Source organism: Enhydra lutris, unplaced genomic scaffold (assembly GCF_002288905.1).
Source record: "Enhydra lutris kenyoni isolate GAN:26980312 unplaced genomic scaffold, ASM228890v2 scaffoldscaffold26, whole genome shotgun sequence".
NCBI classification, from domain to species: Eukaryota; Metazoa; Chordata; class Mammalia; order Carnivora; family Mustelidae; genus Enhydra; species Enhydra lutris.
In genome coordinates, this window is record NW_019154110.1 from 23,499,948 (window position 1) to 23,526,417 (window position 26,470).

The 26,470-nt window shown below is 50.9% G+C and overlaps 1 protein-coding gene and 1 long non-coding RNA gene across 6 annotated transcripts in view; one reads left to right on the plus strand and one right to left on the minus strand.

Annotated features, from left to right (window-relative positions):
• The window catches only part of LOC111151274, a 30,782-nt gene extending 6,538 nt beyond the window's left edge, over window positions 1-24,244 (plus strand). For 2 of the 4 annotated variants that reach the window (XR_002640851.1, XR_002640848.1), the window contains exons 2-5: window positions 8,747-9,213; window positions 12,159-12,286; window positions 15,649-16,294; window positions 24,113-24,244. This is a non-coding gene — a long non-coding RNA (uncharacterized LOC111151274). The remainder of the gene's footprint in view (window positions 1-8,746; window positions 9,214-12,158; window positions 12,287-15,648; window positions 16,295-24,112) is intronic. The other 2 variants (XR_002640849.1, XR_002640850.1) reach the window with 2 other exon arrangements.
• LOC111151273 (Sp2 transcription factor) lies at window positions 379-25,555 on the minus strand. Of its 2 annotated transcripts, none has more exons than XM_022509152.1 (7): window positions 25,421-25,555; window positions 11,689-11,765; window positions 9,980-10,954; window positions 4,668-4,980; window positions 3,256-3,430; window positions 2,837-3,030; window positions 379-1,608 (listed from the first exon to the last, which is right to left on the minus strand). In XM_022509152.1, exons 2-7 carry the CDS (start codon window positions 11,749-11,751, stop codon window positions 1,508-1,510), a joined length of 1,821 nt encoding a protein of 606 aa, XP_022364860.1. In that variant the 5' UTR covers window positions 11,752-11,765; window positions 25,421-25,555; the 3' UTR covers window positions 379-1,507. The 2 variants fall into 2 exon arrangements, with proteins under 2 accessions (XP_022364860.1, XP_022364859.1); XM_022509151.1 differs by lacking the exon at window positions 25,421-25,555 and adding an exon at window positions 24,920-24,971.
• Between the last annotated feature and the right edge of the window lie 915 nt (window positions 25,556-26,470).

Sequence of the window (26,470 nt, forward strand, 5' to 3'; positions counted from 1 at the left end):
GACCAGGGAGCTGAGCAGAGGAACTCACTTGCCCCAAAGGCAGGCAGTGCTGGGGCTTGGGTCTGCCGGCAGAGCAGGTGCCCACTCCCATTCCTGCAAAATGGGCTTGCAGAGCGGGAACGCCAGCACGGGGCCCTGCCCCAAGGTTGGATCCAGGTGCTCTAGGGGCTCGTGCCAACGCCCGGGTGGGGGTGGGGGTGTCCGTGTGGCTGCTGCCCTTTTTGGGCTGTGGCCTGCATCTGCTGAGGTCAGGAGGGCCAGGTCCTGCCTTGGTCCCCATGTGGATTGCTGGGGGAGGCCGGGGCTCCCTCTTCTGGAGTCCCCCTCTCCAAGCTCTCCCAGGGGAGGGGTAAAGGAAGCTACACTGCCAGGTTGCAGATTTTGCCTCAGGCAACTAAATTTATTAGCAAGAAAAAATTTTCGTCAGCCCAGTGCTGACCAACAAAGTACATCGTTAATAAAGGATAACAAATCTGTCACTTAATTCATAAAACATACCTCAAGCAGTTACAACTAAAAATAAAGTTGGATTTTTGTTTAATTTAAAAGCCTCAAAAATAACAAGCAATATGTTTTTAAACATGTAGTAGACACAATTGTCCATTATACAATATACACTGTACACAAGGAGGGCTGGGGCCGGCAGGGGTGGGATGAGGGGGAGAGGGAAGAGGATCAGGAGGTGAAGGTGTTTTTATCTGAATCCAGATTCGAGTTGAAATGCTGTGTCATTTAGAAAAGAGAATTGCTAGAGTGAGAAAAAAATCCGTATGCTCTTCATTGCCCCCCAAACCCTAAACTGAAGCAGGCGTGGGGGAGGTGAGTAACGAGGACAGGAGGAAGGGAGCAATTAAATAAAACTTTAAAGCACGCACAATACACAGTGTTCATCATCTGAAGTAGAGTATAAGGCAACGTTCTCCATAGAAAAAGAGGGCATCGGTGGGTAGCTTGACTTTTTAAATAGAAAGTTGGAATGTGCTGGAGGAGAGCTGTGGCAGGGCTGGGCATGTGGAGTGGAGGCAGCCCCGTGAGCCTCTCCGGGGGAGGGGTAGTGCCAGTGGTGCCCTGGGTGCAGGGTCCCAGGGCATCCTAGGTGGTTGGCGGGGCTGGGGAGGGGTGGGGGGGGGGAGAGAGAGAGACATGGCACAATGCGACTCCGGCAGTGTTGGGGGGAGAGCACTGGGGGACTCACTTTGCTCCTCGACGGAGTGAAATTCATGTTTTTCCTTTGGAAATAAGGGTTCCCACTCGTCCTGGTTTAGAACGTCTCATTGGGCACGGCCAACGTCCACGGTCTGGGCAGGCCGGGAGCTTGAGGTGAGAGGGGAGGGCCAGGGCGGAGCCAAGGGGCTTGAGAGGGAGGCGAGTGCGGGGCAGCGGAGCCCCTTCCTGGGGGGACAATCGCAGAACAGAAGGGAGGGGCCCAGGGCAGCCCGGGGACCTCCTTTCCACCAGGGGCCCAGGCAGGACGCAGATGAGGGACTGAATCCCGGCTAGGTTGGCCTTACAAGTTCTTTGTGACCAGGTGGGTCTTGTAATGCTTGGTGAGATGGTCACTTCTCATGAAGCGCTTCTGACACTGGGCGCACTCGAAACGTTTGTCCCCTGGGAAGACAAGACGCATATCACTCAGAGCCCACGTGCAGACACGGTCCCAGCAGACAAGGGAGTGTGTGTGCGGTGTGAGGGGCACCCTGTAAAGCTGGCCTGGACACCCTGTTCCACCCACCTCCTGCTTACCCAGTTGCTCCCTAGGGTCTACTCCCCCAAACCCTTTGGGAGTTCTCATTTCTCTGTGCCCCCGAGTGACGTCACTTCCGCATCTCCTTTGACGTCATTTTCCGCATCACCCCTCCTCCTCTGCCTGAAGCTGCTGGTCCCTGCACCTAGGGAAGGCTGTCATCTGCTTCCTTCTGATCTCCATCCCTGTGACTAACCCCGGCTCCCTGTCTTCCCCTCCCAGGAAAGCCCCATTCCTCGCTGACCTGCCAGCTGCTGTTCTGAGTGTTGACTCTTTGGCCCCTGCGGGGCGGGGCGGGGTGGGGGCAGATGGGCCCCCCGCCCATCAGCCAGGGGCTATAGTTTTGGGTTGTGTGCCCCATCCCCATCCCCAGGACAGCAGTCCCAGGACAAGGGTCTGCTCACGGAGGCCCTCGCTCTAGCAGTGGTTCTCAAAGTGTGTACTGGGGGCCGCCGGAGATACCGGCAGCGGTGTTTGGTGGGAGATGGACGAACATTTTTCTGTTTTATAGTCCTGTATTTATTTGCCAGGGCATTAAAACATATGACTATGGTATCAAGCCCGCGGGATCAAACACATGGCACTGGACACACATGAGTACAAATAGTGAAACAATACACAGGAAATCATTTGGTAAATAACAGAGGAAAGGCAGTGTGGAAAAGTGACCCGGAGTGTGGACCTGGGAACCAGAGGGCCTGGGTTGAACCTAGCTCCATCAGTCACTGGCTGGGTGATGCGGCCACCTCTCTAGACCTCACTAGAATGGATTCAATCAAAGAGCCCTCCCCACAGAGTCATTCTGAGGGTTAAATGAGTTCACGGTTTATAAGCACCGTACAATGCTTGCCCTCTATGTCAGGGCTTGTTGAGTAACTATGCGGCGAAGTCTAGGACGCTGGGGCAGGTAAATGGCCTCCACTTGGGAAACACTGCCATTGAGGGCTGGCTTGAAAGAATTTCCTGGGTCATCCTTGCCTCCCCCCCCAACCCCGCGAGAAGAGTCTGCAGGTTGCGCTCAGTGGGGAGCCCGATGGCAAGGCCAGGAGCCGGGGTGCTGCTGAGGGCAGCGAGGGGGTGCGGCCGGCTCACCTGTGTGCGTGCGGGCGTGCCGCTGCAGCTCGTCGCTCCTGGTGAACCTCTTCCCACAGAAGAACCAGTTGCAGACAAAGGGCCGCTCGCCGGTGTGCAGGCGCACGTGGGCCCGCAGCAAGGACGTCTTCCGGAAAGTCTTGCCACAGTCGGGGATATGGCACACGTGCTTCTTCTTGCCCTGCTCTCCAGACCTGGGAATTGGGTTGAGGGGAGGGCCCGGAGGGAGCGGGTAGCCGAGAAAGGGAGGAGGTAGAAGATGGAGCCAGGACAGGATGGAGAACAGATGCAGAGGTCAGCTTCAAGGGCACGGGAAGGGTAAGGAGGACAGCCCCTTTCCATCTGTGTCCCAGAGGAGGGTTGAGGGAACGGGGCACGTGCCATGCTGGTGGTCTGGACTACCCCCGCCCCCACGTTACCTCTTGTCCCCATCCTTGCAGTTGGGACACGTGCAGGCCATGCGGCGCCGCTTCTCCCCGGGCTGGGCCTCCCCCGCCAGGGCTTGCTCCATCTGCAGCTGGATCTGCGTGGGGCTCAGCCCACTGATGGTCAGGTTGTTCCCGGAGACGTTCTGCACCGTCAGCTGCTGCTGCCCTGTCGGGTGGGGTGGGGGGCGTGGAGTTGAGGGTATGGAAGCCAGACACCCATCTGCCCGCGATAAAGGGCATCGTGGGGGCAATTCCTATTTTTGAGAGGTTCTACTGTGCCACATACGGTTTTTGAGGCTTTAGATGTATTAACTTGCTTAACCTTCACAACTCCGTAAATCAAACACCATTATCCCTTGTTTACAGCTGAGGAACCTGAGGCTCAATAACTTATCAAGGTCAGAGCTAATCATTGGTAGGACTTGGATCTGAACCCAGGCGGTTGATGTCAGTCGGTGTCCCGGGTCACTACCCTGCCCGGTGACTTCAGTGCGGAAAGCTCCTGTCTTGGCTTGGCTTGGAGTGTTTCTTCGGAAACTCCTCCAAGCTCAGGCCCTCTTCAGACACCAACTCTGCTCCCAGGAAGGTCTCCAGGGATTTTTGGTACTAAGAGTGAGAAACCAGGACAAAATCAAGTCCTTTCCACTTGCATAAGGCCATTCCCAAGCAGGGGGAGTGTGACTGACCTAACACTGGTGTCTCTCCGAGTGGAGGCATCCCATGCCCCTAACCCAGACGCACAACGTATAAGTGCACACACTTACACGATGTGTAAGTAAACGCATTTGTAAGGATGGAGAGAGGAGATGCGGAGAGCTCCCACTACCTTGAAAAGTGCTCTTTGCCCAGTTAAAGAACACCCAGCTAAAGCGCAAGGAACCATTTTTGCTCCGTAACTACAATGTTCCCTTGCTTATGTGCAAGGCGCTTTTGCACTGTAAATACTATCAAGTGTTACTACCGAACCGAACTGCAGGACAAGCCATTCCCACTGCTGGAGACTCCATCCTCTCCTTCCCACCTTAACTCAAGGCTGTCTCCTTCTAAAAGCCTTCTTTCAAGTTCCTTTACCTGGAACCTCCCCTGACCACCTCTCTCGGGTCTGTACCAAACCAATCTGCATGGGCAGGTTAGCTGGAGAGCTTTCCTGAGTACATCTTACTTCTCCATTATACTCAAGACCTTCAGCTGTCAGGTGGGGCCAACGTGTGTCTTAAACAATTTTACTGGGGTCCTTACAGTTTTAAGGACCAAGCAGACATACTCTTAAACTAGAAGGGGCCAGGCAAATGATGGGTAGTGTCCTCGCTATGGTGACTGGGAACCCCAGGCTGGCCCAAAGTTCTCATGGGCGGGGCACATGAGCCAGCTGCCCACACCCTGACTCAGGGGCCCCCCCTCACCGCCGGTGTTGGTGATGGTGACAGGCACGCCCTGGACCTGGACCCCGTTGATGTTGATGGTCTGCATGGCCTGGGCCGCTGCTGCCAGCTGTGCTGCGTTCAGGCTGATGATGCTCCCAGCGGGGGCGATCTTTGGCAGGGGGCGCTCTTTCCGGAGAATTGCGGCCGAGTGCTTTTTGCTGGTCCCGCTCAGATGGGGAGCACGGGATGCCGGGCTGCTACAGGTGGTGGCAGAGGTGGCTGCAGCTGTTGTCGGGGTGCTGTCCTGGACAAGGACTGTCTGCACCTCACCGGAAGGCGTACGGATGTAGACCTGGAAGAGCGGGAACAAAAGGGTCAGCGCCCCAGGACAGACTGGGCCTCCCACTCCTCCAGTACCTTTGAATGCAGTGTCACCCCCCCCCCAGCACCACCCAAGAGAGAAGTGGGGGAGCCTCTCGGTCCACCCAAGTCTCTTCTGACTGGCCCAGACCTACATTCACGCTGCTGATGGGATCCCCGTACTGAGGTAGCAAATGCTGATTGTTGACTGGAAACCAAACATTGAATTTACTTAGCATGGAAAGATACAATGCCAGCACTCAGAATTAGAGAATTAGAAGACAGTGAAATGGTAATGTCACAAAAGATGCACCGTGAATGACCACCAAATGAAAACAGCTCTTAGAAGGTACGATCAATGAGAAACAGTTGTCCTCCACCTCAGATTGGCAGAGATGGAAAAAGAAAATATAATGTTCACTGTTGGCGAGACAGCAGGGAAACAGGCACTCACTCTTCCATCAGGAGCAGAAGTGTGAGGTGGTCTGGGCTCGCTGGAGGGAAATTTGGGAATGTGTCTCAAAAGGCGTCAAGGTATGCATGTTAGAGCCTGAATGGGACGAAGAGGGCTTTTGTGCGGCAGTGATGACAGCGGCCGGGCACGAGTGGGCCGAGGACATGTCCATGTGGGAGAGCTGAGATCCAGAAAGGAATATATGGAGGCCAAAGGAAGCAAGGTTTCTTACCGTCAGAGAAGAAGTATACAAATATGGAAAGGGAGAAACTAGAATGAAGTGTGTGGCACTAGAAAGGTATTAGAGATATTGTGGAAACTTGTGGGTTTCAATATGGAAAGAGAGATATAAATGTGTGTGTATATGTAGGTGTACATGTATGTGTCCACACCTGTATCCACCCACCCAGGCCTTATGTATGTACATATATGTGCATGTGTATGTGTATTAGTTCTTGGCTGTGTCAGCTGAGAAGGGCTGGGAGCAGCAACACCCCAGGGGCAATGAGCTCGCCCAGCGCTCGGGTCTTTGCTTCTAAATATCATGCTCCACTAAAAGGAACCAAGGCTCCTTGGAGAAAAGAGCTCATGCCAGGTTTGGGGGCAGAGAGAGTACAAGAAAAGCCTGGAACACCTGTGGTACCAACAAGTAAGAAGGTCCTCAAGGAACGGGGATAACACAGGAAAAGGACACAAGAGCCAGCTTGAGGAGGCGCCCACTAGTGGGTCAAATGGGGATAACCGGAACATCAAAATCGTAATACTAACGGATTACAACCCACCGAATAAAATGGAAACCTAACACTCCCTGTTAACCTAAATAAACAAATGGAGAAGAGAAAGACAGACTTAAACGACTGTCATCCCACTCTCCAAGAAGAACGGTCGATCCCAGGGCTGGGGCTAAGAGATACAAGGAGCGAAGCACTGACGCCTGCCACAACAGGGATGAACCTTGAAAACACTATTACTAAGTGAAAGAAGTCAGTTGCAAAGGATCACCTACTGTCAGATTCCGTTTAAAAGAAATGTCCAGAATAGGTATATGCACAGAGACCAAAAAATGGATCCGTGGGTGCCAGGGGAGCTGGGGGGTGGGGAAGGGAAATGAGGAAGGACGACTAAAGGTACAGGGTTTCTTCTAGGGTGATGAAAATGTTCTCAAATTAGACAGCAGGGATGGGTGTACAACACTGTGAATATACTAAAACCCACTGACTTGTACACTTTAAAAGGGTAAATTTCATAGCATGTGAGTATCTCAAAGCTGATTTAACGAACAATGACAAGAAAAGGTGGGAGTAGGCCGGGGAATACAGAGGCCAACCTCGAAGCCCTCCAAATGGCTGAAGCCGGAACAATGTGAACAACAAAATAAATAACATGGTCCTGGGTTAGAACGCAAGGTATAAAATAAATACACATGAGCCCCTACTGCTATAAATAAATGACTGAAAAAGTAAACTGAGCAAGGAAGAAAAAACCTTCTCATGATAGAAGAATTCCAAGTAATATGACGTACTTTGTCTTTCAGGATGGAGAGTTCAATCCCCAGCCCTGAAGATGGGACTTAGCAACGCCCTTCCAAAGAACAGAGAAAGAGAAAAGTACAACTCTCAACAAAGATCAACCTGGCAAACATGGCCTTAACCAGCGCTGAAGGTTAACATCAGGGACAGGGTGTCACCAGGACATCATGGATAGCACGTGCCCCTCATATAACATGGGAGGGCCATTTCACCTCTGTAGCATACTTTCTGAAAGCCCATGACCCCGGAGTGGGGGAGAGTCTGTAGGATACTTGGCCAATACACCGCACGACTGTCAAAATCATGGAAAACAAGGACCAAAAGCTATCACCTGAGGTAACTGGGGAGACATGTGATATGTGGACCAGGTCCTGGAACAGAAAGAGGACATAAATGGAAAAGCTGGTGACATCTAAATCAAGCGTGGAATAGATTAACAGTTATGGTTAACAGCCATGTGCCAATTTCAGCGTCTTCATTTCGACAAAGGTACCTGGTCACGTACGATGATTAACAATGGGGAAACCAAGAGAGAGGGGAAACACACGGTCTGCACTACCTCTGCACCCCTTCTGTAAATGGAAAGTTCTTCTAAAATGAAACATTAACTTTAAGAAAATCTCTATCACAAGAGAAGATACTAAAAACAAGTGGGAAAAAGTCTGATGAAGAATGGGATAGTCACATCATGTCAAAGTACCTCCCTACAAAACACTAGTTCATTACAAAGAAAAGAAGGTGCAGAAATCTGGCGAACATCACTTTGTCATCAGTACTGAGACAAACCGAAATCACGTACCCCTTTAGGTACAGTGAGAACGCAGTATCCTGTCTGCGATATTTCCAAAAAACAAAACAAGACAAAACAAAAAAACCACAACCCACATGTCATGAGGAAACATCATATAACCTAAACTGAGGAACATATTCCAAATAATTGGCCTGTGGCCTTCAAAAGTGTCAAGGTTGTGCCGATCAAGTGAAGACTGGGGAACGAAAGACACTGGCATGTTTCATTGCCGGCTTCCTAGGTCTGATGGTTGTACTGTTGTCATGGAGAATGTCCTTGCATGTAATGAGGAGACACGTTCTATAAAACATTTGCAAGTCACAGGGATTATGGTGGTAACTTACACTCAGATGATCCAGGAGCAAAGTTATTTGTTAAAAAAAAAAACCAAAACCCTGCTATGATTTCGATTAGGGTTATTTTTAATTCCTGGGTCATCTGGGACTGTGTTTCTCAGTTAAAAGCAAAGAAACAAACGTCCTGTTATCCCTTAATGAACAGATCAATCTCATTGTGCCTTTTTTGCACATCACTGCTATTTTCTGTGTATCTGAAGTTTTTGTCACTAGAACATTTTTTGTTCATAATATAGAGCAGGGGTCAGCAGACTTTTTCTATAAAGGGCAGGCAGTAAATATTTTAAACTCTGTGGGTCACGATGAGGTCTCTGCCTTGTGGTGCGAATGCAGCACACACGGGCATTCCAACGTCTGCATTCCAGTTTCGCTTTATTTACAAAAGCAGAAGCGTGGGCCAGGTCTGACCTCAGGCTGTGGACTGCCCCTCTCGGATACAGAATATAATGCCTTTCCAAAACATGTGCATAGGCTTTGCCCCACTCTGAGGAATTTAGTTAGCTGTAAGGTTATTAACTGTAGTATCACTTGTGTGATATACAGCACTTCAGGATATTAGAAAGCTGTGTCATCTTTACGAAATAATGTCATAGGTAAAACTTTCTGTGTATGTATGATTATTTCCTTAGGAAGACCTGGGTTTAAGCCCTGCCTCCATCAATCTCAAGATGCGGGACCTCAGGGAAGGGAGGAGAGGTACCACGAAGGATATGCACGGAAGCCGCCATCACCCGAGTTCCTCATCTGTCAGGTATGCCTGGTAATGGAACCTCACAGGAATTCTAGTAAGCAAATTAAACAATTTAAAGAAAATCACTTGGCAATATATAATATGCCAGGAGTGAGGAGGCATTCCAGGCCAGGCCTCATTTTCCTCCTCTGTGACTTCCTTGTCCACAGCTCAATCTCATTTCCACCCAGAAGAGGACACAACTCCCCACTGTCACTCACCGTGATGCTTCAGTTCTCTCTCCAAACAACTGGATTATAAATTCCTCAATGGCAGGAGCTATGTCCTTATATTTTAAAAGATCCTTAACAACCACCACCACCACTACCACCACCTTGTCCTCAACTTTAACTCTAGCGAAAAACAGTAAGTCAACGTAAAAAGTGGAAAAGAGCGTGGGGGTTGAAGTCAGAAATTTGAGTTGAATCCTGGCTTTTGTCATCCGTGCCCCATAAGCTCTTGGATACTTCCTGAGTTCCAGGTTCTTCATCTGCAACATGGGCATCACCTCTGGCATTTACTAGGCATACACAAAGAATAAAACCGCCTCACAGAGCCAAATAGGTTCTAGAGTAATCCAGCACCTTCATCTAAGCCCCCAATAAGAATATTCTTACTGAACTGTTAACATCCCAGATGAATCTAGCGTAAGTGTTCCTGCCATCAAGCTGGGCTGTGTCTTCCTATTTTTTTCCTTGCCATTAACAATGACCGGAATCTGTCTCCTTTGTTTTCTTGCTTTAAATCAAATTCTACAGTTCTGCCTGAGATTTGTTTCATTCTTGCTACCGTTCTGAGTCTGTAGTTCTATCGTAAAAAGCAGATTTTATTATTAAAATGTATGTATCTGCCCCCACCCACCCTCCAAAAAAGACTTCCCCCCAAAAAGAAAAAGCGGACCGCAATACAGGTGTAGAGGGACGTCTCATGTGATTTCTAAGGATGAGCTGTCTAGAACCGTCTGAACCGAAGAGACCCAGTATGTCGGCGGAAATGGCCCCTCACCGCCCACCCCAGACGTCACAGACTCCCAGCACTCAGGTCAACCTGGATGCATCCACAACCTGTTCTGAGCAAGCCCAGGGGGAACACAGTATGAGCGGGAGGCAGGCGCAGAGGGTGCGTGTGGTACCTGAGTAGGCGTGGGCTCAGCCGCCTGGATCTGAAAGTTCTGGGAGGGCTTCTGGGGGACGGTGGGGAGGGTGGCAGATGCCGCCTGCACCACCCGCAGGGCCTGCTGGGGGATCTGCACCACCTGCTGCTGCTCCGCCTTGGGGGGCACCACCTGCACCTGCTGGACCACGGCTGGCTGGCCACCCCCGGGGCTCTGAACAATAAGCAGGTTGTTTCCCGCCTGGATGATGTTGTCCGCGGTGGTCTCGATCAGCACCGTCTCCACCTGCTCGGCCACGGCCACGGGGGGCTGGGAGGCAGGGAGACTCTTCTTCCTGGCTTTCTTGTTAGTCTTAGACAGCGGGGTGGGGGGGCTCTCCGTGAGGAGCTGAGTGGTGGCCCCGGAGTCGCTGGTGTTCACAAGGCTGTTGACGGGGAGAGTGAGTGTCACGTTGCCGCCGCCGCCCGTCAGCTTCACCACATTGGCCCCGCTCTGCACAGGGGCGGTGGTCGTACTCGACTTCTGGACGGGGGCTGGCTTGATGGGGACGGGCTTGTGACTGGATGGTGAGGGGGTGATGATGGCTTGGCTGGTGCCGGGGATGATCTGGATCTGGTTGGTGAGACCGGGCTGGACCTGGATGGTCTGGGAGTTGCTCGCCTGTATCTGCGGGACCGCCTGGTACTGGATATTGGCACTCGATCGGGTCCCTTTGTTGATCACAGTGGGGTTCTGGATAGCGAACACCAGCTGCCCCCCAGGGTAGGACGCACTCAGTTGTGACCCCTGAATCTGGAGGATATTTCCTTTGGAGGACAAGATTCCAAAGCTATTCTTGCCAGGACTGAGAGGGAGAGGGGCAGGTTTGATGGGGACGAGTTTCCGTGGCGTAGGCTGGGGGGGAGCAGGAGGCGTCACCGCAGCTTCCACTGCCGGGGGGCCGATTTTGCTACATGTTGCGGCCAGCAGGGCTAGAGGAGATGGCTGGGAATCCTGCGGGAGAACAAGCGGAGGAGAAGTGAGCCATGAACCTGCTGCCCAGCCACCCCCTCTGCCCTTCACAGTCCTCTCCTCTCGGCAGACTCTTCGCCGCCTCTGTGGCAGGCACAGTGCCGCCATCATTCCCTTCCCTGCTGGCTCCTCTTTCTCTGAGGGAGAGAGGGTAGGCAATGTCTTTCTCAGGAAGAACTCTCCAGAAGGCCCCGTGACAGGGTGAACGAACACCCTTACTTCCCACCAACCTTGTGTTTCAGGGGGTCATGGAATTATCCTCAGCTCTCAGGGAGAGGTCCGTTGGCCCATCACAGGGGTTAAGGGGCCCCCAATTCCTCAGCTGAGGAAGGACTGAATGGGGACAGAGGGAAAGAGGACAGGACAGGTCACGGGAAGAATAAACACTTTAGTAAAGTGGGGAGGCTGCTCTTTCGAGGCGACCAGGACAGAGCCTCTGGAGTGTAGGGACACAGCCTCTATTTCCCTTTTATGGTCAGTGGGTCTGGTGGAAGGGACCTTGAGTTGAATCCGGCTTTGCCCCTTGACTCAGCCGTGCCACCTCTGGTAAGTGGCCCTGGCTTCTCAGCTCAGAAACAGGAGACAACCCAGCCTTCCCGGTTCAGGGTGTCTACAGCAAGCCAGGACAGAGTTTCCAGCTGTGGTTTGCTGTCACCTTCAGTGAGTGCCTCCAGGCTGATGCCACCCCCAGCCCTCCGTGCCGGCTGCCCGCTCACCTGGGTGGTGGAGGCGGCGGGCTGCAGGTAGTCACTGGGACTGACAGCGGCAGTGGCAGCCATGCTGGTCTGTGGATCTGTTGGAAGAAAAGACGGACTAATGCACACGATGCACCCACGGAACCCAGGCCCACTGGCCTCAGATCCCCTCTGTGCCTCTCTCTGCTGCTGCTTCTCTGAGAGGTTAACCTTTCCTCACACCTCCCATCTTGTTCAGTGGATGACCTCTGCCCTCCAATGACCTGTCTGACCCGGGCTGTGAGGGCAGCTGGTCCCGTCCCCAGCCATCACGAAGCCTGGGAGAACGCAAACATCCCAGACTTTGCCAAGACCAGCTTCAGTGACCTAAGGGAGCTGTCTCTGCGGGGTACTGCTGACTCTCTCTAGCTAGGTCGGAATCCTTATTTGGTGCAGCAACTCCGGTTAATCCTCTAGTTCTAACCCAAGCTTCTTGCTCACTTCTGCTCTAGCCAGAAGCCAAGCCAGCCTGGGAAAGAAGCGTCTCTCAGCCAGGATCCCTGACAAGGACACGCCTGCTCCGTGGGGAAGTCTTAGGTACTATGCACTTGGCCTTCACCACAAAAGCCCCGCGGCCCAGGTAACGATCTTCAGCACATGGGTAACCACTTTAAGTGAATTTACGTAGGATAACAGGTACGGCCCCCAAAGGCTTCACCAAGACTAGAACTGAATATAATGACAAGAATGAAAATAGAGTAAATTCTATTTTTGTTAAATGTGTACATATTTCTAGATGTGAACACGGCAGGAAAAGTCTTTGAAAATGCTGAACTGCTAAAACCCATTATTTTGTGGGGGTAGAATTTTGCTTGACTTAAGAATTTTTTATCCTGGTTTTTCTGGATTTTCTCATTTTCCCACCATCAATATACTCTATTCTGCCTTTTTTTTTTTTAATAAAGAAAAATAAAGAATGTTGAGGAAGTAATGAAGGGAATCTCTACTCTGAACTTAAATCTGATATAAGAGAAATAGAAGTAAAATGGAAATCCTGAGAATTTGGGGGCAGAATCTATGCCATCTTGTAGCTCATCAATCATCAGGCAGTGAGACTTGCATCCGAAACCTTCGGAAAGTAGCTTTCGGGAAGTACAGAAAACAAGGTTATTATTTCAGAGAAATAAACTGTGTGAGAAGCCGAAGGGCAGCTCTAGACAAAATCGTATAGGGAAGATCCTGAAATATGACAGACACTGATCCTTGGCAAATCCGAGAACGCATGAGCAAACAGCACACTACAAATCCTGGAGGAAACAATGACCGTAAGGAATAAGTACGGGGCTGCGAAAGCGGAGTCACGCTGTGTCTTGGGGTTTTGTGTATGGGGTTTCGCGTGGATGTCAAGGGGAAGGTACAGACCGTGGTCTTTATTTCAACAAGGCATCTGAATGAAATCTTCATAATATTCTTAAAAGAACGCAAAGGGACAAAACTGCAGGCAGGATGGTCTCATTTGGGGGTTAAGCCCGATGTGCCTCCCCCTAAAAGGGCTGAGATTGGTGCGTGCTGAGGGACCTGCCGCTGCCAGGGCAGCCAGGGCGTCTCAAGACTGTGGAGGGCATCCCAGGGCGAGGGTCTGCAGCTTCTCCTTGGAGCCGCGTGCTTTTTCTGCCAGAATGTTTTCTTCTTGTGTTATCACCTTGATGGGCATCTTTTAAAGACGAACATCCGCTGGGTGACTGCTCTTTACCAAGCTTTGCGTGTTTTGGGGCCGGAGTGTGTGTGTGTGTGTGTGTATTTACAACTGTACTGGTGCCAAGTGGCACCACTGACTGCGTGGGCTAATTAAGACAACTTAATTCTGCATGTTTAACTCATGCTATATTTGTGCAAAGTGAGGGATGATGGCTCTCAAGAAGCGTGGCAGGGGTGTGCTGCTTGGCACGGGACACTGCAGGGTAGGTGTGCGAGAAACTCAAGCAGCCTGAGTGTCAAGTCGGCCGTGCTGATGCTGACAACAGTGATCCGGATTCATTCAAATGTCACCCGCCCAGAATGGGGCTGTTGCTGGGACTTTTCCTGGCTTATCTGGTAGTTCTTTAATTTTATAGCAGCTGGGTCAAGGAGCTGATAAACAGATTTGCGTGCATAATTAAGTAAAGTTGCAGCATTATAATGGAAACGATCTAAGTTGACTCAAAAATAGTTTTCCTTTAGAGCCATGGCGTTCCAACCATTTAGACCATGAACCACACTTATAAAAACAGTTTACAACCACACTTATAAAAACAGTTTACGTGAGGACCCAGTGTGTGCACACCCACACGCGTCCTGTCCTGGGCTCACGCGGTGAGTCTCCTGAAATACAATCTGCTCTTACTATGTGTGATGGGCTTCGGTATTTTTCTACTCTACTTCGTTTTTTTAAATGCTGGTAGTGACTCACTCAATTGGTTCTGTGCCCTAGAGAATGGAAAATGCGGCTTTAGAGTAGCCGATCCACTACCCAAGCTTGGAAAACCAGGCGAAGACCAAGCAAAGTTCAACTCGCAGATGTCACAAAACAGAGAAGGATGATAGTAAGAACACTGGCTGTCTGTATGAGGGTTCTGAGAGATCTTTAAAAACTAGTAGGTGCAGTGCTTTGGAGCACAAAGCTCTAGACCTAAATGAGAGTTGGGCCATTCCGTCATCCGTGGGGTGGCTGGGGCACCCCTCTCAGGCTGTGCCATCTACAGGACAGAGGGAACAGCACCCTCCTGGGATCCTGGCAGGTATCAATAATTACTACAGAGGCAGCGAGCACACGGTGGGTGATCACTAAATAGTGGTTTAAACTTTGAAGTTGAGTACATCCTGCACTTGGGGTAAAAAAAAAAAACCTTGCATACATATAGGACGGAACAACAGAGCTTAATAGTGGTTCTGTGAAAAAGCCCCAGTGGGTTTGACTCAAAGCTAAACGCGAGACAAGAGAATCTAGATGTGGCTGCCAAAACTCTACTGTAATTTTGGGATTGCATTCCCAGAAAGTTCAATCATGGAGGAATAAAAAAATCGTCCTAGTGTGTTCTGCACATTTGGGTCACATCTGGAGTGTCAGGTTTCGTTCTGAGGGATATTTTGAAAGGGGCATTTTCAATTGGAGCTTGTTCAGAGGACAGCAGCAATGGTGTGCCAGGACTAGTGACACCCACCAGGGCATTCATCCCATCGCTGGTTCAAAGACTTCATGAAGGGTGGAGACGTCAAGAAGGCAGACTCTGAGGTGCCTGGCTGGCCCAGCAGAGAGTGGGTGTGACTTCTGATCTCGGGGCTGTGAGTCTGAGCCCCATGTTGGATGCAGAGTCTGCTTTAAAAAGGTAGACTGCAGGGGTGCCTGGGTGGCTCAGTGGGTTAAAGCCTCTGCCTTCCGCCCGGGTTATGATCCCAGGGTCCTGGGATCAAGCCCCGTGGGCTCTCTGCTCAGCGGGGAGCCTGCTTCCCTTCCTCTCTCTCTGTCTGCCTCTTTGCCTACTTGGGATCTCTGTCAAATAAATAAGTAAAATCTTAAAAAAAAAAAAAAGGCAGATTGCAGACTAACAGAAGGGAGAACTTTGAAAAAATGTCATCAGTTGCCTTTTGAGGTCATGTTCTCCCTTTTCTGGTATCGTTTAGACAGAGGCAGGATGTGTGTTTCTGCTGGAGATGGGGAGGTCTAGATGGGGTGGGAAGCAGAACTAGATGATCTTTAAGATTTTTTTTTTAATTCTCAGACCATGTTGCTGTTAAAAGCACAAGCTGAGTTAGTTGCGGCCAAGTCTGGGAAGGGAAGCCAGGGGCTCTCCCAGGAGGCACCCCTGGACTCGGGTTCCCCTTAGCTAAAATGGGGGACTGACCCTCCTGCAGATACCTTCCGCTAAGGAAACAGAAGGGCACAGAGCAGGGTGCGATGAAATGAAAACGGGCCTCATGGTTCTTACTCAACTTCCTTTCCCATCTTCCTCTCTCCCCCTGTAGGCGTCCTTACCCTGGACTCAAAATCAGTTTGGAGATGGGGCTGGGATCAGAGCGATTCTTCAGTTAGGAAGTTAAAGCAGCATTTACTGAAGCAAGCGGCCAGAACTGCTGGGGCTGACATTGTACCTTTTCTGTTTGGTTTCATTTTCCTCCCCAGCCGGCTCCTGAAAGAACCCTCTTGCTCTCAAACCAATGTTTGTAAGTATCTCTCCGAGTGTCCCTCTGAGCTTTGCGGCCCCTGGGCTGCGGCTTGGGCAACCAAAGCAGAGACTGATCTCCCTGTCATTGCAGAATTATATCCGGGGATTAACCATGAAAGGGAAAAAAGCAGCATTTCCAGTTGGGTGTTTGAAAATGAAAAGTGGTTCAGAAGGAGCGCAGATAGGTAACTGCAAGACTGTGATCAAAGGCACTTTGAACCTCATTAATTTGGAACTTTGTATTTAAACGTGTAATTTGGACATAAATTGTGCTTAAATTTGTCTTCGTACTATTCACAGCGAGGCTAACTAGTGTATGAAAACTGCAAAGGGACCCCTGGGCATCATCGCGCAATTGTTTTATGCCACTTCTACTATTTTAACCGTTACTATATTTGCTTTTAACAGTTTATATCCGGTCACCAAAACCTACATTTAGCAACACGGTAAGTGGGATTTACTGAGTATTCTTGAAAGAAAAGCTGCACTCCTTTCAGAGCTCAGTCATTCGGACTTTTCATTAATTCAGAGTGGCTAAAACTTTCCCAACAGTCCCTTGGCTGGTGAAGATTTACCATGACTTATTACAAAAGTAAGAGTAGCTCTCTTTGGCTCCAAGGAAACTTCCAGGGGCATCAAGCAAGGCTTCCAGGGGGTTTGGGGGTGGGGTCTAGGGTCTGATGGCACCACCCACCTTTTCTTCCCCCATACTGGAAGCCAGTTTAGTTCCAATACCGGCAGAAAAGGCATCCTCTCCGCCACCCCAAGCCTGTGGCTTTTTGTGGACGGATCATCCATCTCCACCACCATCCCCTCCAGCTACAGCCAGTTCTTCCCCTCCCTCCCTGGCCAACTTGGTGGAAAAGCTGCCAGCACTTTACCGCTGCCCTCCTTCCTCACTTGCTCATTTCCCAGAGCAGCGGCTCCTGCCGACCTGGCTCCTGCCCAGGTCACCAAGACCCAACAGAACCTCTTTACCAGTTCTTGACCCTTTGACTATTTCCTCCTCAAAATTCCCACGGTCTTCTCTTATCTCTCCAGCCTCCTCTTCCCCTTGTGGGCTCGTCTTCCTTCTGCCATCCTTCAATACTGCTGTTCCTCAACACCCCTCCTTCTCACCCAATACCCGTTCCACGAGTGACCATGCCCACGCACAAGGCTTCAGGTACTGTCCACAGACTGAGGACTCCTGGGTCTGTGTGTGGCCCCCGTCTCCCGAGTGGCAGTCAGGGACATCCAGCCCTCTGGGGGCTTTCTGCTTGGATGCCACAGGACTGCCCCCACTGGGCCGCCACCTTTGCCCATTCTCTCCCCTGCCTTCTCATCCCCAGCCTCCACAGGCCTCTTCCAGATCCTTGCAGTTGGCATTTCTGCTGCTGTCCTTTCCTTTCTCTAACTAATACCTACCCACCCTTCGGGTCTCAGGCTGGTTTGTTCCCACCGAAATTTTTGGAGAGCCCACTCGAATGCACTTTGTCATTTACTCAGACCCCTGAGGGGAGGTTAAGCCCTCTGATAACCCTCCCCACCCTTGAAATAATCACGGGCTTAAAGTCTATCGATGTTCACAGGAGGGTGCCCAGGATGGGCCCGGCCAGTTTTCCAGCACTGCTGTGTGGGTGCCCAGCACCCAACCCAACGGCCGTTCAGCGCCGGCAGGCTGGATGAGCCTTTGGTTCAACCAGCCTCTCTCTGGTATTTCTAATCACAAGGAAACCTGAACGTCATCCTCATCGCTAGTGACTCATCAAGTCCTCATGACTCTACCTCCTAAATATAAACCTCTTTCCAATCCACTCACAGCTCTCCATCCCCTTTGCCATTACCCTGGCACTAACCACCTTCTGCTTGGCCTGGAATATGGCCCAAGGCCTTCAATATGGGTTCCCAGGCTCAGGCCTTGCCCACTGTAATCCAGCCTCCACTAGCAGTGTCAGAAGAAATCTTTAAAATGCAAATCCCATCCAGCCACTCCCCTGATTATACCCTTCAATAGCTTCCAGAAGATCTTATGATAAGCTTGTAAAGCCAAAACAATCTGCCCTTCCCCCCTCTACCTCTCCTTTATCTTGTGCTCTTCCAACTCTCCCCACAGGCACGTCAGTGTTTTCTATCTCTGGAACTGTAACATGCCCTCTCTCACCTGGAGCCCAAGTCTGCGCTCCCTTATTTATCTAGCCATCTGTGGTCCTTAGAGCTTGGTTTATAACTCAGGTAAAACCCTTCCTGACCTCTTCCCTCCCAGCCCCCAAGTCTGGGTCAGGTGCCCCTGTTCTATGCCAGCGTATAGGCCTCACAGCCCCCTTCACAGCATTCACCCCAGTCACAGAGCAGGGAGTGGTATCTGTCCTACAGATCTTCCCCTGGGCCGGCTGGGAGCACCAGTAACAGGAAGAGGCCTCAGACAGGATGCTGAAGCCCTGGCCATCAGACTGGGGGCCATTCCAGTGGCCTTTCACTTGGGAGCACTACTCCTGAGATGCAGGAAATGAGAGAAGGGGTCCTAAGAAATACCACAATAGGCTTTAGGAAGCTCTTTTCCCTCTGGAGAGAACTCCGGTCAAACGCCATAGCCAGACCTCGGGGGTACTGCCTTTTTTTTTTTTTTTTTTTCCTTTGCCTCATGGGTTCCTACCATGGCTTTCTTGGCCATGCGCTATGGTATTTCCCCTGGAGGAATTTCACTCTGCACAAACAGCCCTTCTGCTGGCTATTTTGGTCAGCTCAGCTGGGCCGGAAGCCAACAGAAGAGTTTCTAAGCCCAGTCTCTCCCAGTTGCCTGGCCTGGAAGAATTCAGAGCCGGTAAGGGAAAAGCAAGCTGAGGCTGGTTTAAGAGAACAAAGTTGGAGCTCCAAAGGCGTTTCTAAATGAGCTAAGAGAAGTGGCCTCCTGGAGGGAGCAACACTGGTAGTTAAAGACTCAAAAGTGCTGAGAAGCAAGTCTCTAGCATAATAACCACACAGAAGAGCTCAGTAAGAGTAAAAGGAACTTCACTGACTTCCAATTCAGGAGGACAGCTGTAAGTGGCTGCTTGCTAATGCCTCAGGCCAGAGGAGGAAGGTGGAAAAGATCTTGTCACCACCCAGACACCTCAGGAGCCATAGTGTCTTCCCTGTGCTCAACTTTGACCCCAGCCTCAGTCCAGGACCCTTATGGGGGCCCACAATTTCATTAAGAAGCTAAAATTCCCTACATCAGCTAAGTTCCATTATTCCTCTCCTTTGCAAGCAAAATCCCTTTCCAGTTACCCATAATTGCTGTCCCGAATTCTTCTCCTGCCACTCCTGGAACTGCTCCAGGTTTCGCCACATAAACGGCTCATGCGACCAGTGACCTCACGCTGCTAAGTCTAACAGTTAATTCTTGGGCCTCATTCTATGTGTTGATCTGACTGCGGACCCCTCTTTTTGAAACTTTCTTCACTTGGCTTCTAGGACCCACTTGCCAGGTTGGCCTCTCTAGCTATTTCTTCAAAGATTCCTTTGCTGGGTCCTCCTCTCCTCAAATTCTAATTGGTTGCGTGGCCCCAGGGTGCCGTCTCAGCATTTACTTTCCTTCTGTCTACACCTGTTTCCTAGGTGATTTCATCTAGCTTCACAGCTTTAAAAAAACCAACAATACATAGGTTCTATACAGTGATGACTTCCAAATTTATACCTGCAGACTTGTAAATCCAACTGCCTACTGACATCTCCACGTGGACATGTTAACAAGCATCTCAAATCTAGCCCCTGATACCGTCCTAATTCCGTGTCTCCTTCAAACTTCCCCATGCGGTGGCTGGAATTCCGTCCTTCCAGCAGTTTGGTGCTAAAAACCCTGAAAGTCATCCCTGCCCCTTCTTTTTTTCCCCCACACACTACATCTGACAGTCAGCAGACCCTTTTGGTTCTACCTTCAAAATATATTCAGAATCTGACTGCTCTCGCCACCACCTCTTGTTATCACCCAGATTCAGGTCTTTGCATCATGTCTCCCCTGGTTAAGGGCAAAACCCTCCTAGCTAGGCTTCTGACTATTGTTCCCATCAGCCTATTCTCGACATGCAATCAGAATGAGACCCATCCACACGTCATGGTACTCTTCTGCTCAGAGCTCCACCAACAGCATCCCCTCTCCCATTCAAAGTTCGAACCGAAGTCCCCACCGTGACACATAACGGCCCTACGTGACCTGTCTCTTGTCACCCCTCTGACCTATCCGTCACTCCCCTTCACTGCTTCAGCCATGCTCGCCTCCCTGTGGTTTCCCAACATGCCAGGTCTGGCCCCTTCTCAGGGCCTTTGCACTTGCTATTCTCCTTCACCCTCTGCCCCCTACCCCGGACTGAGCATGGCTGACTCTCTCCCTTGTCTGGTTTTACTCCCATGTCACCTCCTCACTGAAACTTTCCCTGACCACCCTATGAAAATCGCACCCTTTCACATTCTTCTGTCCTCTGTTCTGTTCTCCTTAGCACCTCCCATCATCTCATACCGAGCAGTTACTTACTTCGTGGCCCACTGAGATGTCGGCTTCCCAAAGCCAGGGATTTCCCTTTGCTTTACCTACTGATGTGTCCCTCCCACCCAGCACACAGTCGGTGCTTAGTATATTCTCTTTGAATGGATTAATGAATGAAACCTCCAGGCTGCAGAGTGGGACAGCCTCAGTGGAGTTTAAGAACCACAAGAGAAAACCCACAGATGTGCGTGTCCTGGCACAAGGCTGGGATCCACCTGCCAGCTCAGCTCAGCTGACGCAGGCCCAGATGAAACTGTCAAGCTGCCAGTCACCTCACGAGGGGACAAGTGCCTGTGTGCAGACAAGCACCGGCCAGTCCTGCTCCTGGACAAATATCTCCAAGCCCACACCTCCTCACCACACACCAGGCACCACATTTCAATGATTCTTTTGATTTAAATACATGGCTGGGGCGGGGGGGGGGGGTGGTGTTCTTTTCCGAATGAGTTCAGATAATTACAGCACCTGCTCTATGAAATCCTCTCCTCCAAACGTCTGTCATTTGCTGGTTTGCATCCTGCCTGGGTCATACCCAGCGGTCCTAGAAGGGGCTCTGGAGAAGTGAGTGTGGGGACCCAGGGCAGCGAGGTCAGTGGTGGAAAGTCCACTCTGACAGAGCAGCCCCAGGAAATGGTGCAAAGAATACTGACCTCACAACTGTCTTGGGGAAGGGGAAAAAAAAGAAAGCAAGATACAGTTTTTCCCCCCTAGAAGTGCATTCTGTACAAACACGTTTTCTCTGCTTTAGCACATTTATTTGAGTCACTCCTGAATTCATCCCGGGCGCAGATTGGTTCTGAGTTGAGGGCTGACTTCATTTCCCTGGGGAAGAGAGAGCCGCCTTACCATTTACTGTTCTGAAGGCTCAGAAAGGTTTCAGTCTGTGTTGAGGCCAATCTGAGAAGACTTCGGTTAGACACGGACCAGGGGCAAAAATATTCCCCTTCCAATCACATGGCCCTGCCTGCTGTCTCTGAGAAGCCGCTTTGTGATTCCACGAGCCTCAGAGGAGAGGTAACAAATACCCCGAAGAGGAAGTTCTAGAAAGAGGACATTTGGCAGGGTGCAGGCCAGTGCCTGCTGCTGGCTCCTGGGCCGCATTCACCCCAGAGCTGAGATGAAAGAGGCCACCTAACGGCCTAAAGCATGGCGTAACAACAAATCGGCATCTCAGAGCCCTCAGAATCAAAACACCAGTCATCCAAGCTACACCAAGGCACTGCGATGCAGTGAGGCTCCTGGCCAGGTAGAGTACGTGATTCTGAGGCTGAAATAAACTGCAGCGAAGGGAATGAGGTCTCCAGAGGAAGCATTCAAACAGGGGGGGCCTGCGCGCAGGCTCTTCCCGTGACACGAACAGCCGTGACATCTCAGCACGACTCGGAGTGGTTCATGGGTGCAGACTGAGCAACCTCTAAACTGGACACTCAGCCTCTTCCCTCTCTCTTGCTCCTGAGCAGAGCTCGTCTCCCCAGAGCCCGCCCTGATGAGAAGCACAGTAATCCCCCCCACCCCGTGTCCGTGGTGGCCTGGGAGCACTCAGAAAGAGCACTTCCTACACACGTGGTCGACGCCGTGGCTTCCCCCCAGCAGCGAGTGCAGGCTGCCTTGCTCCTGGGTTCTCTTTCCAGCATCCCTTAAGGCAACAGAAAAATCAGTTTTCCATTCTGGAATCCTGTCAACTAGAACAAATCTACCAGTACCACCTAGAGGCATCTCTTCTAGGGCGATCTCTAATCCCTTCCCTACTTAGGCTGACAATGCCTTTGAGTTGGTAGTGTTGCATGTTTTTACCTTCTTAATTCATAGCAAAAAACAAATAACCAAAAACATCAACAAATGCATTCCATCATGAGGTCCATTTCTCAGTCCAGCTTGTATTAATTTGGTCCAGCATGTAGGCCCACTTTTCCTAGCTTAGAACTTACTAGAAGTTCCCTAATCCAGTTAAGCTACCCAAAGGAACAGATGTATCACCCAATAAACTCATAAGAAAGTACTGGAGTTTCTCCAAATAGATTTTACTTCAAGTCTTCAGCCCTCAAGGTTTCAGCTGGACCACATATAACGATTTAATCTCAGAAGTGTTCACGTCTCTACACTTTCTAATACTCTATACATGCTTTAAAGCAGTGTTTCTCTGTATCTTTCATTCTGTGGCCATTGCCCATCCCCTCCAAAATAATTACATTTTTCAATCCTTGGAAACAAGGCTTCCAATGCGTGTGTAAACAGAGAATAGAGGGAGCGAAGATTAGTCAATAAAAGAACATGCTACATGTCCATCATAGAAATGGGGTGACAAAGTCTAGAAGATTGCTGAACTCAAGCCAATACCAGGCTCTACTGATTGGCAGCAACAAGTTTAGAATGTCTTCGTAAGGGCCCTGGATGGGCAATACTTGCTTAAAGCAGACTCGAATTATCACATGCCTACAGCAAAGGACGGTTCAGGCTACAGGGACTCTCCAGCTTCTCCAGAGGGCTACTACTAATCAACAGAAGGAGGAAGTTGAGGCCAAGATATCCAAATGAACCACCCTATCTGCTGTTTATGCCCTGAAGCTCCTTGACCCAGATAATTTGCCAAAATCTTTTCACAGCTTCCTCTCTCCTCTGACAGGCCTCCAGAGGCCCAAACTAATAGAAAAACCAGCCAACCAACCAACTAACCAAGCAACCTGGCCAGTCCCATGTGCTGTCAACACTGATGCAAACTCTTCCTCCAGGGGCCAGTTCTCCCTACTGGGCAGTCAGCTGAGGATCTGATTATGAACTAACTCCACTTGGGACTCCTTGACAAAGACACTGTGTCTTTAGCTCAAGGGGTTCATAAAACTACGTCATACCAGCTTTTTTTTTTTTCCTTGTTGCTGCTTTCAAATGAAGAGGTTAAGCCTCTGTACAACCAAGTGGAAGAACCAGAATTAGAAAACTTACCAATTGCCCCAGCCAATGAGAATCCATTTCCAACAGGTATTAATGCCTGTTAGAAGCCACTGGAACATTGACATCATCAGCCCAACTGCAAGGTTGTCTGACAGATTCGCCCCCTTCATCACACACAAGAATTTAAAACAATATAAGACACTGCAGTTACATTCATTATTGCAGACAACACGTATCTTTGTGTTATTAATCAAAATTACTTCTATGGTGTGGACTCTACCACTGTTCCTCTAACAGCCTCTCTGTGAACTGACCAACACCCTAAACATCTTACCCAAAACACAACTCAACATCTAGTCCTCCATTATGATACTGAATGCCTTCTGGGTTAGAGCATGCAAGTTTTAGCTAGTGCATGCTAGTGTACCTTGAAACACTCATCACTTGTAAATCATCCTTTAAAATCAGTGTAACGGGGGACCATGAGCCAATTCATTGCTTAAAGCAGATCTCTAGCTCCTCCCTCCTTTTCTCTAGGAATCAACAAGTGAACAAGAAGTAAACTCAAGAAAAACAAACTTTGGGAGAATGTGCACTGAGAAAAGCCAGAGGGAGTCCCTCTAGACCAAGTTAATTAAGAAACAAACATGAGGATATACTGGAATAAAAAACAAGGAATGCACTGAAGACAGGCTTCTCAATTGCCCAGAAAAGACACAGTTCTTTTTGAACTAATTAGAAAGCCACTGGGAACATAAGCCAAGAAGCAGGATAGGAGGCTGAAAACCATTAAGTCAGCAATGGGGATGGAGGTAGGGTGGAGGAAAAAAGTAAGTATCTGTTTTATTTTATTTCTCTTGTCATCCCTTAGGTTTGCACCTGGCTTTTGGAAATCAGCAGTCCCCCCACGGAGCATCAGCTAACAGGCTGGGAACTCTTTGTCAACAAGTTCTTAAACGGCCCACAATTAGGCTAAGAGCTTGCATTATTTAGCTGGTGCTCAAAGACTCAACTAAAAACATTAAACGGAGGTTTCTGCCCACTCCGCAATCTAAGGCGAGAAGTCATCTGTCCTAGGGGGTGCTGTCGTGTCCTGACACCATCTCTCCATTGGTGCACATCGGGAACCAGGTTGGGTTCTATGCCCAGGAGTGCCCATGTGGTTGGCGCCGTCTGCATTTCAAGCATTCCCTTGCCTCTCTCTGCACTCGGAAGGGCCCTGATCGCTGGTGGGCACCCGGAGTCAGAGTGCAGAAGGGTCCCCCCAACACACGGCAAGGACTACGAGCGTCCGCCACCTCCTCGGGGGGGACCCAGGCTACGTCCACGGGCCGGGCAGCACTCGAGGCGGGTCGGCAACCGGGCGGAGGGGATGGCAGGCCCGCCCGGTTGCCCGCACCTCTCGCCAGCCCCCGGAAGCGCCACCCTCCCGCCCAGCGGGCTCCGAGGGGGCGGGGAGTCGAACGCCCCCTTCCGGGTGCCTCCGCCCGGCTGGCCAGCCCCGCTCCTCCTCCGGGCGGGAATCCTCCCTCCCCCGCCCCTCCCGGAGCCGGGCCCCGGGGCCAGGCCCGGCCCCAGGGGGGAACCCCCAGCCCCGGCTCCCCGTCCCTGCGGCCTCTGCCCGTCTTCCCGACCCTTGGGGGCCGGGAAGACCCCGCCGGCAGCGGCCAGGACCCACCGCTCATTACGACATCTTCCTCCCTGGCCTCCGCCGCCTCCGCCGCCACCGAGAGCCTGACACCGCCCGCCCAGCACCCGCCAATCCCGGAGCCCGCCACCGCCCGAGCGACGGCAGCGTTCGCCAATAAGAGTTCAGTACATTGGGGACCGACAGCACCAATAACCAATCAAAGAGGAGCGTCTAGAGCGACGTTGGTTTAGCCAATCGACCCGTGAAATGTCACTGATGGACGCTAGAAGGCACTAACCGGAAACCTACTGAAGAGTGAACGACATGTTCGCCAGCCAATTGGCGGGAGGCAAAGTCCCGCCCACCAGGTGGTTGATGGACAGCAAGAGGAAGCTAGATGAGGAGGGGCTTAGCCGAGGAGTGGTTTTGTATTGGTCTCGGTTGACCTTCCACCCACCTCGAACCCAAAAGATGAGTGATAGATCTCCCCTAAAGCCAATCAGAAGTCCTTAGGGTGAGGCCCAGAAATACCCTATAAATAGTACGTACGCTATAGCTCAGTTCAGTGTCCCCCTGGTGTGGCAGGGGCGTGCTGTGCTTCAGCCGGTCAAGCCCCGTACCTGGTGAGTGGAAAGCCACCAGTCATTTATTTAGTCCCTCGCTTTTCAGCGCCTCAGGGGAGGGAACTGAGCCCCAGGCGACTTTGTGCGGTCCAGCATCGGAGTCCAACAATAGCGGGAGTTGGTGCTACGTGACACTTCTGAGACAAGGGATTATTTCGCCGTCTCCCTTCCAGCGCCTGGTTATCCTCACCTGGTGCCTGCAGCGACCCGCCCCCCACAACGGGCTGTCCCCCCAAATCTCCTGAAGCTTTTAGAAGGGAGATTCCCGGGGCTGCCTCTGACAATCCGATTTTGTTCGCCTGGGGCAGGAATCTGCGTTCGGACCAGCGCCTCGGGTGGACTGAATTGGTCCCATTCCACTTAAAGCCCTTGAACGAGGTGCTGTGTGAGTACACACAGCGCTTGGACGGCGCTGCCTGGCATCATGTAGAAGGAATGCACTCAGGCTTCGGACCAGAGTGGGTTCGAAATTGACACCTGCCGGAGGGGCAGGGTGCTGAAACTCCCCGCGCCTTCCGTCCTCATCCGTACAGTGAGGCTCATCGCACCTACACCTCAGAGCAGCGGCTTCTCTCTATCTCTCTCTTTAAAATCATAAGCCACAGCGAGAAATGCATTTGAATCCTGATACAGTACACTTAACACTCCTGCGAGAATGTATAACAAAGTTTCCGCAAACAATACTAAACCTTCTTACCGGTGGTGCGCTGATATTTTCTATCCTGTTGTTCTTCCCGTCCTCCCTCCTTCCCTTTTCTGCCTGCCCGCTTTTTCTTGATCATGACCAGCAATTGAAAAACGCTGTCCTAAAGGGTTGGAGTGATAAAATACAGAGCCAATGCCCTGTACATCGGGATTGGTGAATAAATGTTAATATCCTCTTCAGTCTACTCCTCCCAGCCTTAGCCTTTGAAAAACAAGGCTCTAGAAGCTATCACTCCTCTACTTAAAATTCTTCATTGGCTCCCTATGCCTT

Coding starts and splice junctions, on each gene's coding strand:
- LOC111151273 (XM_022509151.1), bottom strand. Junction 4,981..9,979: donor CTGAGCCCACGCCTACTCAG/GTACCACACGCA, acceptor CCGCTCTTCCAG/GTCTACATCCGTACGCCTTC. Junction 3,031..3,255: donor TGCAAGGATGGGGACAAGAG/GTAACGTGGGGG, acceptor CCCAATTCCCAG/GTCTGGAGAGCAGGGCAAGA.